Here is a 17,792-nt window from a genome sequence, read left to right as displayed (position 1 = left end):
TTGTTATTTGAAAACCAATGGACATTCTGCGAAACAGATCCTTATATACCAGACTCTCCTGGAAATCAAGGACAGATGGCTGATACTGAATGATGTCTGACGATGGGGCCCCTCGCTCTTGTTTGCAGAAAATGCTGCTGACATCAGGAATTCCTGGGGAACATAGAATAACATGGTACGGAGGCGATTTCTCAATTGTAACTTGAAAAACGTAATTTATTCCGTTAGGTCGACTTTTAAACAATAATATTTCCTTTCCAGCGCAGATCAGTTTGCAGATTTTCCTTTTTTTTTTTTTTTTTGTTTAAATAATCTTGGTTTCATCTGTGGTTACCCTTGGTCAATAAATAACTCCTCCTGTTTCCTCTCTCTCCTCCCTCTACTGCTGTATGAGATTCACAGTCACACTGCTGTGTGAGCTAGGAAGGTTCATTCCAGCCAGCAAGATGGAAAATGAAGTATTTTTGTCCTTCGTGTTCTACAGCACTCTCCTCATCCTGAAAATGTACATCTTGGCCATAATCACAGGCCAGATCCGGCTGCGGAAAAAAGTGAGTGACAAATTCTTTTTGTTTTCCAAACGTACTGTAGTATTTATGTGGTAAGGCAGGTGAATGAGAACCAATACGGGGTGAGGGGTTAAACTTTCTCTGAAAAGTTTAGAACACTTGTAATTCCCTCAGGGCTCACACTGAAAACCAGGACTGCACATTTCAAGTTTAACAGCTTAGTGCCATAAGTAAAAACAGACACTGCTGCGACCCTCTTTCACATGTTAAAAATAAATCTAAAATAGTTGCAAAATAAACTGTGGAAAGCACAGTGGATAGGAATACTCCTGCTTATTATACAGGTATGGGGTTAGAAGTTTTGGAATTCTAGGTACAGATACCAAATGGTAAAGCCCTGCAATGAATGAGTGCTTGTGAGGGGTGTGTATGTGAGTGGGTTGAATTGTGGGAATTCTATAAGTGTTAACTCTTTGGTAGGCAGCTGTCTACAAATCATTTCCTTCAAAGATGTCTGTGGTACCCAGTGCGTACGGCGATTTGTTGTCTGTTTGCTGCTTCTGAAGCGAAACCATTGCAAGGTACTGTAAGGCAGTGGTTCTCAAACTCGGTCCTCAGGACCCCACACAGGTCACGTTTTGCAGGTCACCCAGCAGGAGCACAGGTGTTTTCATTACACACTGACACATTTTAAAAGACCCACAGGTGGAGCTAATTATTTCACTGATTCTGTTAGGATACCTGGAAAACATGCACTGTTTGGGGTCCTGAGGACTGAATTTGAGAACCTGTGCTGTAAGGGACAAGTGGATTACGCTGCCTGCTGTACCACACGCATTACAGAGTCTCTATTGCTACTTTTCCTGGGAAGACGTCAAACTTGCAGCCATCCTCTGAAGCTGGATACACACTAGACCTGCCTTTCTCAAACTACAGCATTACAGTCCAGGTTTTAAGGATATCCATGCCTGTCAGATGGTTAAATCCTGTTGACTGAGGTACTAATTAAGTCTCCTGGGCTCAAACAAGGATATCCTTAAAACATGTACTGTAATGGCGGAGTTTGGGAACCTCTGCACTAGACGATATATTGGATGATTTGTCATTTTGAGGCGAATCAGAGCGATAAATCGACCACATGGTTTAGTGTATCACACGCTCCTGTGCGTTGTTCATCTCTTCTATAGAACTGCAGGCAGATCTGAAGATATCGTTAAAGATTGTGAATCAGGCCCTATATCGTTTGTTCTGGGGTTCAAAGGAAATTGGGAAGCCCATCCTGTCATTTGCACATTGTCTAGTGTGTACCCAGATTTAAAGAGTGGGACTTTGGAAATGTTCTCCAATCCTGTACGCTACTGTGTGATGTATAGGCGTCCATGTCACACACAGGGGGAGAGAATAATCCAGTCTGTGTTTTCTGGACGCACTTGTTTATTTCCCCACTATTTAATCTTGGGAAACAGGAATATCCAGAATATTGTAAATGTAATTAGCATTTGAGTGCCTATTTGGGGCAATACGGATCTACACAGCTTCTGCCACAAATCTTTGTTCCCAGATGACTTGACAATTCCACAATCAGGTACTGTATAGTATATCCCAGATCAAATTAAAGCTACTATGCAGATCACTCACTCACCTGTGATAATAATATTGTGGCCACTCGTATGGGTTTCCCAAGAGCTAGATGTGATCGAGGCTGCAGAAGACGGTGCTGACTCCGTGCAGGTGATAGAGGCTGGGGAAATGGAGGTCGCTGCAGGCTCTTCATGCATCACCTGTAGTCATGTAGTATTCTGCCTCTCAGAGGATCTTTCATGTGCTAACATTCTAATCTCTTGCTCCCAGGCATACGGTTCACATACTATATCACAACAAAAGGTCAGATTACTTCTCTGGGAGGTAAAATGGGGCGTAGTGCATGGAGTTGTTGGGAGCTTCTAGCCCCAAGCAAGGTCAAAGCAACATCTCCCGCAGACTAATAATTAAAGCGGAATCAATCACAATCTAGTGATTTGTCTAACATGTGTTTAAATAAATATACAGTACATGTAGCCCTTCCATTCCTATGCTCTGCCCGGATAACATATCCTTTTTTGTTTCATTGAGCAGCCATTTCTTGACTGACTGAATTAATTTTGTCTCTATTAAATCAATCCACATAAGTCCCTGCCCCAGTGGAGATTACAATCTATGGGGTCTATTTACTAAGCAGTGTTAGGAGACATAGTGAAAAGTGATAAGGTGCCAGCCAATCAGCTCCCAACTGTCATTTTTCAAACACAGCCTGTGAGATGGCAGTTAGGATCTGATTGGCTGGTACCTTATCACTTTTCACTCTTCACTTCTCTTTACACTGCTTAGTAAATAGACCCCTAAATTCCCTAGCAAATGAACACACATATCATATACACTACTGCAGGGCTGTCAAGGGGTGTAGCAAGTATTACGTGGCCGGCGGTTTAAATCCCGACAGCAGAAGCCCGGCAGAGGTGAAGATCCCGATTGCTAATAAGGTAAGTATAACTAACCCTATTTCCCCCCCTAACCCTCCCTTAGGGGTGCCTAACCCTAACCCCCCTCTACCTAACCTAACCCCCACCTTCCCCGCAGCCTAAACCTAAGTCTCCCGGGGGGTGCCTAATTCTAACCCCTCCCTTCCACTAGCCTAACCCTCTCGGGGGAGTGCCTAACCCTAAATCCTCGTCCTCCACCCCCCCTCCCCGCGGCTGTCCACGCCCGGCTTACCTTTGTTCGGTTCGGTATGCCGGGCGTCAGGCTCCCGGCTTAGGTCTAAAGATAGGCGTCGGGATTTTGACGCCTGTTATTGGTATCTTGCTGGGATTAGACAGTCGGGAAGCCTTCGGTCGGTATTTAGACAGTCGGCTTCCTGACTACATCCCCTGTCAAGAGCTCTAACGGGCCTTGGTACTGGTGGGGCGTGACCAAATATGAGAATGCATGGCCACACCCACTCCCACAAGAAAACCTTTAGAAGGTGCTATGCGTGGCGCAGGAGGAGAGGAGGGCGCTCCTCTCAGCCCACTACCACTGGCCACGCTGGTATAGCAGCACAACATCAGGCAGGGAGAGAAGACTGCCTCCGCAGCTAGACCAGTCAGCGGTAGTGGGCAGAGCAGTCAGGACGGTCACTGACCTGGGGCCCTCCAACCGGCCCAGGAAAGTAACACCTGCTCCCCACCCTCTTGGTGCCTGTGCACTCTAGTTATTTTTTATTGTCAGTAACCAATTAACCCAGCGCCAGAGCAGGACTCTATCCCGCCATAAGTTGGCCCCATCCCTGAGCACGTGAGGTCATGCCAAGGGGCGGGCCCGGAGCATCCTTTGGCTGCAGGGTGCCTTTCTAGTTATTTACTCCCAATTTATAGACTCATATTACTACTGAAATATCCCAGCTGAATAACTAGATTGATGTAAAAGTACAATATGTGCCTGATTCTCATGTGAACTGGGCCATCTGGGCATGTAGTCCAAGTTCTGCCCACATCACCAGTGAACTAGGGAAAAATATAGGTTAAGTACAGGTGAAGTATCTGGTTTTAATGTAGTAAGATAAATTGCAGATTGTCTTTGGAAATGATGGCTAATTGGAATTTTGTGGTCTATTTACTAAGCCTTGGATGGCAATAAAGTGAACGGAGATAAAGTACCAGCCAATCAGCTCCTAACTGTCATGTCACAGGCTGTGTTTGAAAATTGTAGCAAATGGACCCCTATATAGTAAGGATTCGGTATGATTTACCGCCCGACAGCGGCAGCCCGACACAGGTGGAAATCCCGAACATCGGAAGGTAAGTATAAATATAAACTAACCTATTCTACCCCCTAACATTAACGTTCCCTTAGGGACGCCTAACCCTAACCTCCCCCTTCCCCTAGCCTGACCCTAAGCTCAAGGGGGGGGGCCCCTAACCCTAAATCCCCCCCTGGGTACCCTAAAACTAGCCCCCCCCCCCCGTGGCTGTCAGCGCCCAGCATCCCTTCGGGGTAGGTAAAATTACAGGCATTGAGATTTCAACGCCTGTCGTTTAACCACTTGCCGGGATTTAGCAGTCGGGAAGCCAGCGGTCGGCATTGCGTCCGCCGGCTTCCCGACTGTTTCCCTATAGTAATACTCACAGCAGCACATATTATTTCAGGGAATGTGCATGCTGATCTTCTGACATGTTCACTTGTGTGATTGTGTAAGGACACGTACACACGGTTGCCAATAACGGGTTGTGATCTGTTAGGTCGACAGTTCTCCTGTCAACATGCAGCAGGTCGACATGAGAATGCACCATGTTGGTATGCTTAGCATGTCGAGGGTGAATGTCGACATTCATCATGTCTACATGGATGACATGCCGACATAATAGAATGTCTCTCTAATACCCCTGGTGGCTCAGTGGTCACTTACTTGTTCTCGGTGACAGCGGTGTCTCCGGCAGCAACGTCCGGGTCCAACGGCGACATATGCTGCACTTCCGGCCCAGACCTGTGACGAGCAGCACTTCTGGTAATTATTTTTTCCCTAACTCTTCACTGAGTGCCTAACCCTAAGCCACTTCTTCCGTGGCAGCCTAACCCTAACCGCCCCCCTCAGCCTAACCCTAATCCTTACAGTGGCGCCTATCCCTCAGATGTCGACATTGTGAACATGTCAACATTCTGAGGATATCGACATGGTACCTGTCAACATTCTAGGGTCAACATTGTGGTGTTGACATTGTCTCCAATAAGGCATCTTTAAGACCGCACTGAAGGTTCATTTCATTCATTGAGAATGTGCAGAAAATTGGGGTTCTTTAAACGCGTTGATGAAAACAGACACAGGGTCTCATTCAGACCCGCTCGCGAGCGCAGGACACTCGCAAGCGGGTCGATGGTACCCAAATGCGTACGACGGAGGGAGCTCCGTCGTGCGCATGCGCGAGACCCGGCGAGCGACGGGGTAGCCGTCGCTCGGAGTCTCGCACCAAAGGGGGCGTGCTGTCGATGTTGAGTGACAGCACGCCCCCTTTGGTGGGCGTGCCGGGGGCATGGCTTGCAGATGGAGGCGTTCCCATGGGAACGCCTTCCGTCTGGGTCCGGCCCCACTGACATCACTAGTGATGTCAGTGGGAGTGATTTTGGCTCTGATAGAGCCAAAATCACTCCAGGGCTTGCGGCAGCGAGACCCTACCGCAGGGTCTCGTCGCAAGCCCGATGGTCTTGACCATCGCGACCATCATCATGGACGCTCGCATAAGCTGTGGGTGGCAACCCACAGCTATGCGAGCGTCCGAGAGGCCGCTCCAAGTTTAGGTAGGAGGGCCCTGATTCAGAGCGAGCGCTCTGGTCAGAGCATCCGGCTCTGAATCAGGCCCACTGTCCGTAGGCAGTGGTATAACTCTCGGAGGCACAGGTAGCTTTTGGCAAGTGTTGGGGGTGCAAGATAGTGATGATATCTGAAGAATACCAGGAATCGTAGCATAGGGTACACAGTTTTTGTAGCCTCTCCCACACACTGCCTCTGGCGGTAGAGAGTCAGCGCGTGGCTATTTTATTTACACATGTTGCAAAACCCCCTCCTGCAGTAGCACAAATCACTATCAGGACAGTCTGACAGGTAAATAACCCAAGGGAGTGCTTGCTGGGACACCAGGGTAGTCTTTGGCCTCTTAAGTGAGGACAGGGCTGTATGTGACAAGGACAGTATCATAATGTGAGGAGAGAAATCAAAGCAAGCAGGAGACAGCTGACTGAGCACTTAGATAATGGAAAGAGCAGGGTTCCTCTAACAACACAAGTACTGTACTGCTGGTGGAAAATGCACAGCTATATAAAACACAGTTCTGACTTGTTCTAAACATTGTTGTAAACTATAATTTGTGTCCACTGGGAAATCCCAAAAAAGACTTCCAGAGCTTCCTTCCACATATACTGGGCTGTGGCTGTCCCTTATTGCCAGCAACAAACACAGGTTTTACAGAATTGCCCCAGAAATGTATCAGTCCCAATTTTCAAGCATGACCATTTGCACGGTACAATTTCCCCGTATTTGTACATGAGATTAATTTCTCACTACCGTTGTTCATTTTCTCTGGGATCAATACGTTCTGGCACTGTCCAATTAAAAAAAAAAAAAAAAAAATTGGGCACGAAATTTTTTTCTCCAAAAATCTGCGGGAAATTTTTTAAAAATGGGGAAAACAGCCCGTACCCAAATAAAAACAAATATTGGATAACATTATAGGGGGTATATTTACTAAAGTGCTGTTTTTTTTAGAAGTGGAGATGTTGCCCATAGCAACCATTTAGATTTGATAATGCTGATCTTAATAGACCCTTTATCCTCCACAGCTCACATACAGCGGTCAGCCACCAGTTAACACAATGCATTTTACGGCCGGAGAATGATGGGAAACAACATGACCTGTGTATTTCCAAAACCACTCTCTTTATTTTGGACAGATTATTTTATAGCACTCAAACTAACAGAGACAAAGAAATCTAGTCTGCACATGTGCAACAAATTTTCTTATCTACCTAACTAAAATATATATGAATATATTTAGCATATTCCAAGCATTACATACATTGTCAGTAGATGGCAGTATTGCGTAACTTATCAATAAATGAATATTAGTACAGCTATCTATAGCTATAAATCTATATGACATCTCTCAAGGGATTTATTAGCTATGTTTAGTCTTAGAGACAATAAATCACTGGTATAAGGCAGTCTCTGACAACTTACACCACTGTTCTCAGTAGAACCATAGAATCTCTTATCTTTCCTGTCATATAAATCAGAGTTGAATACAAAGGATGAATACAGTCTACTATAGCCTTAATTGGCTAACATAAGTTATTCTATATGAATACATTCCTAAGAGCTAGAATAGATAGATAAGGAATGAGGCCCTTCTCAGGCACAATGTCTCACACAGGATATAATTTCTTCTTCGCATTTGAACACAAAATGGAGTCATGCTTTAACATGATTCTTCATCTTAACAGATTCTAGCTATTATCTTCTAGAAGGTGCTAGATAAATGTTAAGTAGAATCTGATTTGTTGCTGTGGGCAACATCTCCACTTCTAAAAACCTGCACTGTAGTAAATATACCCCTAAAATTAGCTTTTAAAATTTGTTTCAAATTACTGATTTGTGCGTATTTTTAATAGAAGTGAAAAAAGGTAGAAAGCAATTTTTTTTACTTTAAAATAGATGCTGTAGTTAAATCTGGGGTGCAGTAAATTAATATTTGAAGTCACTTTAATTTTATTTTATAAACACCTGTTACCCACTTGCAAGGTTAAAACACCTGTCCCATCCATTCAGCACTTTCATATTACCTGTTCCACATCTATTAACCCATTATTCTGCACTTTTCAGAATTTCACCCCAATAATGACATGTATGTAGTGGCCCAATCAAGCTAATTGAAAACTTCTAATTGATCATTAGGCGCGGTGTCCTAGGGGTTTTGAGCCAAGTCCTGACATCCAGCGGCGTAAATAGGTATTTGAAGACCCCATAGCAAATGTTTGTAAGGGCCCCTATGTACCACCCAAAGGTGAAAAATGTACAGTATATAACATGTAACTTTGACAAGGAAGATGGGCCACATAGCAGCTGTACCACCTGGCACCTATGGTAGTGGTATGCAGTTGGGAAGCCGGCAGACGTAATCCCGACAGCCGGCTTCCTGGCTGCTTAATCCCGGCGAGGGTTAAATGACAGGTGTCTAAATCTAGATGCCGGCATCCCGATCGAAGGGATGCCCGGGCGCAGAGAACGGACAGCCGCGAGGAAGGGGGGGTTAGGTTAGGGGCTCCCGGGGGGAATTAGGGTTAGGCACCCCCTCGGGAGGTTAGGGTTAGGCTAGGGGGAGGGTTAGGGTTAGGCATCCCCAGGGGGGACTTAGGGTTAGGCACCCCCCGGGGGACTTAAGTTTAGGCGGTGGGGAAGGGGGGCTAGGTTTAGGCACTTACAGGGGGGATTAGGGTTAGGCACTGGGGGGGAAGGTCAGGGTTAGGCACCCCTAAGGGAAGTTTAGGGTTAGGGGGTAGAATAGGTTAGTAAATACTTACCTGGGGACGATCGGGATTTTCATCCTTGTCGGGCTGCCGCTGTCGGGATTTGAACCGCCGGCCAGGGGTCCGGCGGTAAATCATTCCAATTCCATGGTAGTTACGCCCATGCTGACATCCTAATATTTGCACCTGCTCTGAGAAAGAAGCTGTGTTGATCCCTATTGTATAGAAAGTACCTTGGCTAAAATTCTCGCTCCTAATTGCGCCTCGGAAAAAAAACAACTTGTGGCCAATTGAATAGGCCCCTTACACTGCAAAGTGTCTTTGGAAGCTATATTTAAATTTCTGCAACTCATGATACTGATGAATTTATATGTCTCTGTTTGAGGAGATACTGAAAACATGTACAGTGGGTAAAGGAATAGGGATTACTGTGGGCAGATTTGAGAAGCACTATTTAAAGACTTGCTATATGTGTTGGGTAAGGGTTGCCGGCGGTCTGGATCCCAATAGTCAAAATCCCGATGCCGGCTTCCCAACAGGGTTAGGATACCGACACCTGTCGGCAAGTATTCTAACCCTACTCCTAAACCTAAGGTGCGTCTCCACTAGCAGATAGTAGAACGACCGTACGATCGATTACAACATTGTGATTGTACAGTCGTTCCTCTTCCCCTGCAGTGCCTACACTGAATGATCAGTCGCTCAGTGCAGGCATCCTCCTTCATCCCTGAACATGGTCAAACTGTCATTATCTGTAGATTGACCAGCATGTTCAGGCGATGACTGATGTCGGAAACGACCAGCGGAGCACGCATCGCTGGTCGTTTCCAACATTTTCATGCCCGATTTGTGCACAATCAATGAGCGATTTAACGATATCGTTCAATCGCTCATTTTAATTGGCAAGTGGATACCCGCCTTAATTCTTCCACCCACAGTCACACCCAAACCCTCTCCCTAGTGCCTAACCCTAACCTTAACCCTCCCCCTAACTTCAATACTTACAATCAGGATGCTGGCGCCGGGATTCTGACTGGTGTTGGGATTCCGGCGCTGCCACTCTGCGCACCGACAGCCGGGATTTAAACTACATTCCTGTTATATTTGTGATGTCATTTTCATGCATGGACAATGCTGTAGAAAAAGTCATCTAACAAGATATATTTCCTGCTGATGGGACTTTTACCCTGTTTCATGCAAGTTCCTACTCCCCCTCATGTTTGTGATTTTCTGTTCAATACCAATGTTCCCAATTTTTGCAATACCAATGTTGTCCTAATTTGTGGCATTCAAGCTTGGTGTGTGGGGCTTGGTCACATATGTGCCTAACTGGGCAGGTTGCAGACATGGGTGGGCAGACCGGGCACATCCAAATTTTGTAAAAACATAATTGCTGGCAGAGCGGTATACTTTGTTCCTGTCCTGTAAATGACCCCTTCTGTCCGCAGGATTAGCCACAGGGGAATTTTTGGTTAATTAAAGTGATTATTTAGTTGTCGTGAACAAATCTTGCAGTGAAGCTTTGTGTACTGAATCAAAAGCTATTACGTTTGCATGATAACACAAGCCGTGCGCAGTAAGCGCTGTTTAATGTTATCTGGGAGAGAACTGATTATATTTTCTGTGTGGCTGTGTTGAAGTGAGAGAAAACAGATGTGTAGGGAGGACTGGATTTTCCTTGCACCCACAATGCTAATAAAAAAAATTTAAAAAACCCCCACTGGCGAGCAATCTCTAGAGTTACGCCATCTTTTTCTTTTATTCCAGTTACTCATGTTCTTCTGTCTTGAGTAGCATGTGAATATAGTCATGGACATGTGTAGACAGGACCTATTAACTCCTGAGGGGGCCCGTGTGCAGTGGGCTCCTTCCTCTGAGCAGCGGACCCCTCTGCATCTTACCTCGTGCCGCAAGCATTGTCCCTCCTCCTCCCCGGTGACATCTTTGCAGTCATAGGGCGGGATGTACTAAGGGATAAATGCAGTAAAAACCCAGTTTTCTGGGTTTTTATCGCATTTCCATACGTACTAATCCCTGGCCACCCTTTTTTCGTCACGGAGGGTAATGCCAGAAAAACCTGGCATTACCCTATAGAAGCCTATGGGCTTCATACCGCACCCCGCTCTCGATGGTTCGCCGTCGCCCAGCACTGGCCCCCACTCACCGTCGCCCAGCACTGGCCCCCACTCGCCGGCCCGCGCTCTTCTTGGGTCATCCATCTCTTCCTAATCTTCCAGGTGCAGGGAGGAGGAGGAGGAGGAGCCCGAGGCTTCCTGCACATGTGACCAGCAGGAAACTCCTGGGGCTTGGAGGGGACGGGGTCCCACGGAGACCCCGTCACCCGGCATCGGCTACTTCGCAAAGGGTAGCTCTTATCGCAAGAGCTGTCCTTTGCAATACTAATCGCATATGTTAGTACATAAGCGATCTAGTAAGGTTGCGGTGACTGGCAGAATGGTCACCGCAACCTTAGTACATCACACCCATAATCTGAAAGATGGTGCATGCACACTAGAGAGCACAGTGCTTTAGTTTTTGCTCTCACTGCGTGGTGCCATTTCCCCGAAGATGTCACTGTGTCGATGGCACCACGGGGGAGGGACCTTCCTGCCAGCACAAGGTAAGTATACTGTGAGTGCAGGGTGTGCAGCAGGTGGCTTACCTTGATCCAGGGCCTGTGTCATACTTACCGACTTTAGTGACATCCATTCTGGGAGCTGCCGGAGAAGAGACGCTTCTTTCGGGGGCGGGGCCAAGCTATCGGGGTCATTAGGCCCGCTCACTTTACATGAAACTCCCGCGATTCGTGGGTCCGTGAGTAGGGGGTGGGGCTACATGACACGATTCGTGTCATTTAGTCCCTCCTCCTCCCTGCGGACCCGCAAATTTCTCTGAAAATCTCCCCGTCCAGCCCACTTCACTAGAATGGGTGGGGTGCGGGAGATCTGCCTACTCTTTCAGGGTGCGGGGGGGTTACCTGAAAAATCGGATTTCCCGGGAAAGTAAGCAAGTATGGCCTGTGTACACCGCACACCCTGCATCCATTATAAATACGGCCATGTGTGTTAGGTGCTGACAATATTAAATAGTACAGACGGTGTAATGGTTAGCATTACTGCCTCACAGCACTGTGGTCGTGGGTTCGATTCCCACTCGGCCCTAACTGTGTGGAGTTTGTATATTCTCTCTGTGCTTGCGTGGGTTTCCGCTTGGTACGCGCCTCCAAAAATATACGCATAGGTTAATTGGCTCTCAACAAAAATTAACCCTTGTGTGTATGTGTGTGTGCATGTTGTAGGGAATATAGAGTGTAAGATTCACTGGGGCAGGGACTGATGTGAATGGCCAAATATTCTCTGTAAAGCGCTGCGGAATATGTGTGCGCTATATAAATAACTGGCAATAAAATAAAAAATAAATATTTTATGAATAATGGGTATGGTTATATACTATAAATGTTGCACTAACTTAAAACCTGTATTGCCACTTACAGGCAAATGGTAATAGTAAATCTGTTGATTCGGTGGTAATGAAGCAAAGCTTTCCTGGCATCACAAATCCTATTGCCTGATATAGAGTAACAACGGCAAATGCAGAATTTCTAGAGGGGGGTTTCCCCTCTCTGGGAGTTTTGATTGGGCGGTACTCCTGTCAAACTGTGTGTCCTAAGGCGTGCTCCGAGAGGACAGAAACCCCTCGTGGGGCAGAAGGGCTAAAACTTGGCTTGAGAAATTACTTTCAATAGATCGCAGCGATATTGGGACCATAAGGGGCTCTATGCACCCGTGCTGGCCCTGCCTCTTAAACATTTGATGTCATGATGTCCCGACTAAGGGGCGGGGCCACCAGCTCTAGGAAGCTCCAGCACTGCCTGGAACATCCCTTGGGCACTCCGAGCATCACTGCAGCAGTAATGCACCCTGCATTTCACAGGCAGGTGCTGTGGGGCAGCGTCGGTGCCATCTACATGGCCCTGCACCCTGGGCGAGGGCACCGCTCACACACCTAGTTCTGGCTCTGCTTGATATTAGAGCGATTTAGCGATTAGATGGGACAGTAGGGACAGACTGTCTGAGCTCGATGTGCGTCACACATGCCTACCCTCGATTTTTCGGGTAACCCCCCGCACCCCCGGAAAGGTAGGCACTGATCGCTTCAGAGGCCAGCGCTCCCAATGATGCAGCGTGCGGGTGACGTCATGATGTCATCCGCGATGAGGAGCCTGCGCCTGACGCTCTGGATCTAATTAGATCATCAGCGGCAGCGTCTACGCGTGACGGTGGGAGTTAAGACAGTGTGGACTGGAGCGGTGCCCCACGGCCATTGTGAAGAAAGGTAAGTACTGCACAGGTGAATGGGGCCTGTTCTATACTGGGAGGGGGCACAGCATAAGTGGCATTACTGGGGGCACAAAAGGGGCTCTTCATAAGGGGCATTACTGGGAGCACAACATAAGAGGCATTGCATAAGGGGCACTACTAATTACATTACTGGGGGCTCTGCATAAGTGGCATTACTGGGGGCACTACTAGGGACATTACTGGGGGCTCTGCATTAGGGGCATTACTATGGGCTCTGCATAAGGGGCATTACTGGGTGCACTACATAGGGGCACTACTAGGGACATTACTGTGAGCTCTGCATTAGTGGCATTACTGGGGGCTCTGCATTAGGTGCATTACTGGGGATTCTGCATAAGGGGCTCTGCATAAGGGGTATTACTGGGAGCACAACATAAGAGGCATTGCATAAGGGGCACTACTAAGGACATTATTGGGGGCTCTGCATTAGGGGCACTACTAAGGACATTATTGGGGGCTCTGCATTAGGGGCACTACTAAGGACATTAGTGGCGGCTCTGCATAAGGGGCACTACTAGGGGCATTACTGGGGCACTACATAAGGGGTACTACTAGGGGCATTACTGGGGGCACAACATAAGGGGCATTACTGTGGCACTTCATAAGGGGCATTGCATAAGGGGCACTACTACAGCGGGCACAGCAATTTTTTGTTGTTGCGACCCACACACTCTCAAGACCTTGAATATTCGGCCTGGTTGGTATTCTGAGTCTGACATGCCTGATTTAGCAGGACACATTTGTTAGTAGAAGTCATTATTCTGTTCCATTTGTCTGCATAACTTAATCACTCAATAGGGGGGGATGCACTAAGCCTTGGAGAGAGAGAAAGTGGATGGAGGTAAAGTACCAACCAACCAGCTCCTGTCACTTAACAGGCTGTGTTTGAAAAATGACAGTTACAGGAGCTGATTGGTTGGTACTTTATCTCTCTCCACTTTATCACTCTCCTAATTTAGTGCATCTCCCCCATATACTGAGAACTCTGGATATGTTAAATAGTTAGAAAATGATTGTGACAAATGGTGCGTGAAAACGACATTGCACAGTTACTGTATAACACCTAGTAAATCTTTACTCATATCCTGGAGATATTACAAAATAGTTTATTGCTTTAGTGAATGTATTAAGCTCGATATTCAAAGGCAAAGTCAACTGACATGTTCATTTTGCACTTCTATCTTCCAATTGGCAATATGGTGATTTGCAAACTTTGGGACCTATTCATTATACGATAAATGGCGCGTTAACCATGCAGAAACGCTAGTTTTCAGAGTTTGCCTGCGAGATGGCGCTTGTTCTCGACTTCTCGTAGCCCCGCTCCTTCCTATGGGAAAGAGTTCCGGGGATACGAAGAGGGATCCGAGCGGATCCTTCCGCCGCCTCCTCACTGACTCCCCGGTGGCTTTGCGCATGCGTGACCACAGGAACCATTCATCTCTACTATAAACCTATCTGGGCTGCAGTGGAAAACTCGCAGCGCCCCCTCCCCAGCGCACGGGAGGGTGGGGTGGCCACGCCTCCCGTGATTAGGCCACACCCCATTCACCCGGACTCTGGCCGGCTCTTAACAGCCCTGGTGGCCTCATGGGAAATGCTGTGCCGACGAGTCACACCCCCTTTCCCATTTACATCATGATGGAGCTCCAGGGCATGCCCTCAGTCTCTCTCTCCACTGAGATGGATGCCGCACACATACGCTCGGCATCTATTTACCCAGAGCAGTGGGAGAGAAGTCCAATTACACGGGACACTGTGGCCCTGGGCGGGATGTCAGGACAGTGCCCAGAAAGTGGGACTTTCCTGACAAAATTGGGATGGTTAGGAGGTAAGCCAGAGTCGTCAGCAGATGTGACAGCACTATTTCTTACAGGGTGGCCACACAGAGATTGTCCTGACATCAGCCGCTGCAGTTTGTTATTTGAGCACCTTCTCTGCACGGCTTAAACTGGAAACCTGTTTGGGCAGGGCAATCCTAATTTAATCTTATGTTTCGTGTCATTTGTTTCTATCATGAGCCCCCCCATTCAACATACAGCGCTGTGTAACGGAATCGGTATGTTGGTATGCATGGCCGGCGGTTCGATTCCTGGCAGCACCTGGCCGACAAAAGCAGAGTTCCCGGCAGCGGAAGCCCGACAGCGCTGGAAATCCTGATTGTCGCTAAGGTAAGTATAAGCTAACCTAACCCCCTTACCCTAACCCTCCTTAGGGGTGCCTAACCCTAACCTCCCCCCTTCCCACTGCCTAAAAATAAGTCCCCTGGGGGGGTGCCTAACCCTAACCCTCCCTCCCCCTAGCCTAACCCTAACTCTTCCGGGGGGGTGCCTAACCCTAATTCCCCCCCAGGTATCCTAAACCTAACCCCCCCCCCCCCCGTGCGGCTGTCCGCTCTTGCGGCGCCCGGCATCCCTTCGATCGGGATGCCGGGCGCCTGTCTCCCGTCGTTGGGGAAATAACAGGCGTCTAGATATAGACGCCCAGCATTTCACCCTCACCGGGATATGACAGTCGGGAAGCCGGCTGTCGGTATTAAGGCAGCCGGTTTCCCGATTGTATACCCTGTGTAACACGTTGATGCTTTATAACTATAATTTATGAATAACAACACTTATTGTACAATATTGCACTAATGATCATACAATCCAGTGCAGCATGCACAGTATGTTTAATGGAGATACTTTTTCTGCAAAGCTCATTTGTGCAGGGTACATGTTCCTATATTACACTTTTTCTATAGTCACTTGGAAAGTGAGTTAGGAGCTTCTGGTTTGTTACAAATCATAGTGGTCATAATGTAAAACAAGAAACAGAACTTGGAGGTTATGTGGTGTAAGAGGTCATTCATTAATGGCTGCAAGACACATATGTGCCAACAATTGTGTATCTAATAAGGATGGAGACATACTGTCATAGTAACTAATCCGTTCTAACACAATGTTCTCTACAACAGGCTTTTGCCAACCCAGAAGATGCCCTGAGACATGGAGATATCAAGTACTTCCGTGAGGACCCAGATGTAGAGCGTTACCGGAGGTATGTACGTCACACACTGCTTTTTAGTCAGGAATTATATATATATATATATATATATATATATATATATATTACTGTATACTACAATGTGTGTGTGTGTGTGTGTGTGTGTGATAAATCCACTACACTCACCCCTCCTAGATTTGGGTTGCAAACCTGCACTCGCAATTCCCAGGCCTGGGGTGCGAAGTGACATGTGACCACATTGCTTGAAAAACACAAAACTCCGCACTCCCCATCATAAAATCACACACCATAGTACATAAATAATGGGGTTTTAGTTCATGGATTGATCAATGCATTGAAGCCTGCAGCCCACAATCACCAAACATAGCTGCTACATAGTGACGGTTCTAGGGGCGGGCTAACAGGGCCGTTGCCCGCAGAGCTGGCTACTAGAAGGTGCCACTGAGCAGGGCCGTAGCTAGGGTAGTGCGGCCGGTGCCATCGCATAGGGCACTGCAGGTCAGGGAGCGCTGTTTGGGCCTGTCAAATTTTTGTTTATTATCATCATTCTCACTTGTAGCTTCCTCTTCTTTTATCCCTAGCATGTTCTGGTCTCTCCTATTTCTTCCCTGGTCCTTCCCCTTTTTAGGCGCATTATGTCCCTTTGAAAAATGAGGGGGGTGCCAATGCTCTTTCTGGCACAGGGCACCAAAAAGTCTAGTTACGGCTCTGCCACTGAGTCCTCAGAAGAGAAAAAAAAAAACTGTGCCATCCGTCCCCTCCCCACAGGGAGGCTCCACTTGCTGGGCGCCCGCTGAGATTTGTTACCAGTGGGCACCCGGCTCCCTCCCTGCAGCGTCAGCCGAAAGCCGGAGCTCACTCCTGATCCAAGAAGAAGCGTCATCTGAAGATGGTGCTTGTTCTCAGCAGCAAACTCCGAAAACTGAAACTTTTCGGAGTTTGCTGAATACCGGGGGGTCCTATCGGACCCCTAATGATGAATGGCCCAGTGACTTAAAAATGCGGAAACTAGCATTTCCGCATGGTTACCGGGCCATTTATCGGTTGATAAATAGGCCCCTAGGTCATTTCATCACCAGCCTTAACACTCCATTGTTTAAGGATACAATGACTGGCCGAAGTATCCCGTTTTTAAATTGTATCCACCTTTCTTTAGTGTACATTTTAGTGCTTTGTTGGTGTTTGCGGTTTACAACATTGAGATATTTTATCCCCTCTGCACTGTGTGCATTTGGTTAGGGCACAGGGGGAGTAAAAGGCACTTAAACTTATACGTTTTTTCATGTATGTCAGCCAGTACAGACCATTATTATTTAATCCTCTTTTTTCATCCAGTCATATTGTTCCCTCCCCAGAACACAGAGCAGTTAGACCATAGTATTGCATTACGCAGAGAAACTCAATATCCCACCATGTCTGAGAAGAATTACTTTCTGGCAGGCATTAATGCCAACACCCACAGCATGAAGCAATCTGCAGTGAAATGTTATTTTTCTAAAAGCTATAGTGTAATCTAATATCCCACTCCCCTGCATTTATTGTTATACACATACTAGCATTACTAGTACATCACTTGGTGCCTCTCAAGAATATGGACCGAATTAAACCATTTGCTTATATTACCAGGTAGACTTTTTTTTTTGTTTTGTTTTTGTTTACTGAAATCAATGTAAACTTTGCTAGGGGAGATGTGTAAGCCAATAAAGTCATCTAGGGCAAAATTTACTAAGCGGCGGTTTCTATTCTATTCTAAACCCCAGCGGTTTGGTGGCGGTTTCTATTCTATTCTAAACCCTGGCGGTTTTGCAGCAGTTTCTAAATGACAGCCCTGTTCTATTCTATTCTAAAATGTGGTTTGGCAGCGGTTTTGCTATCTGCAGATTTACTA

The 17,792-nt window shown here is 47.0% G+C and overlaps 1 protein-coding gene across 1 annotated transcript in view; it reads left to right on the top strand.

The window, feature by feature from the left end:
* Window positions 1-372: 372 nt before the first annotated feature.
* Window positions 373-17,792, top strand: part of PTGES (prostaglandin E synthase) — a 73,099-nt gene continuing 55,679 nt past the window's right edge. The window contains exons 1-2 of the mRNA XM_088453472.1: window positions 373-551; window positions 15,855-15,937. Coding sequence (XP_088309598.1) covers window positions 390-551; window positions 15,855-15,937 — 245 coding nt within the window. The 5' untranslated portion in view covers window positions 373-389. The remainder of the gene's footprint in view (window positions 552-15,854; window positions 15,938-17,792) is intronic.

This window comes from Taudactylus pleione, unplaced genomic scaffold (genome assembly GCF_031769625.1).
Source record: "Taudactylus pleione unplaced genomic scaffold, aTauple2 ptg000579l, whole genome shotgun sequence".
Lineage (NCBI taxonomy): Eukaryota > Metazoa > Chordata > Amphibia > Anura > Myobatrachidae > Taudactylus > Taudactylus pleione.
The sequence above is the reverse complement of the archived record's forward strand: the minus strand, read 5'-3'. Positions and strand labels throughout refer to the sequence as shown.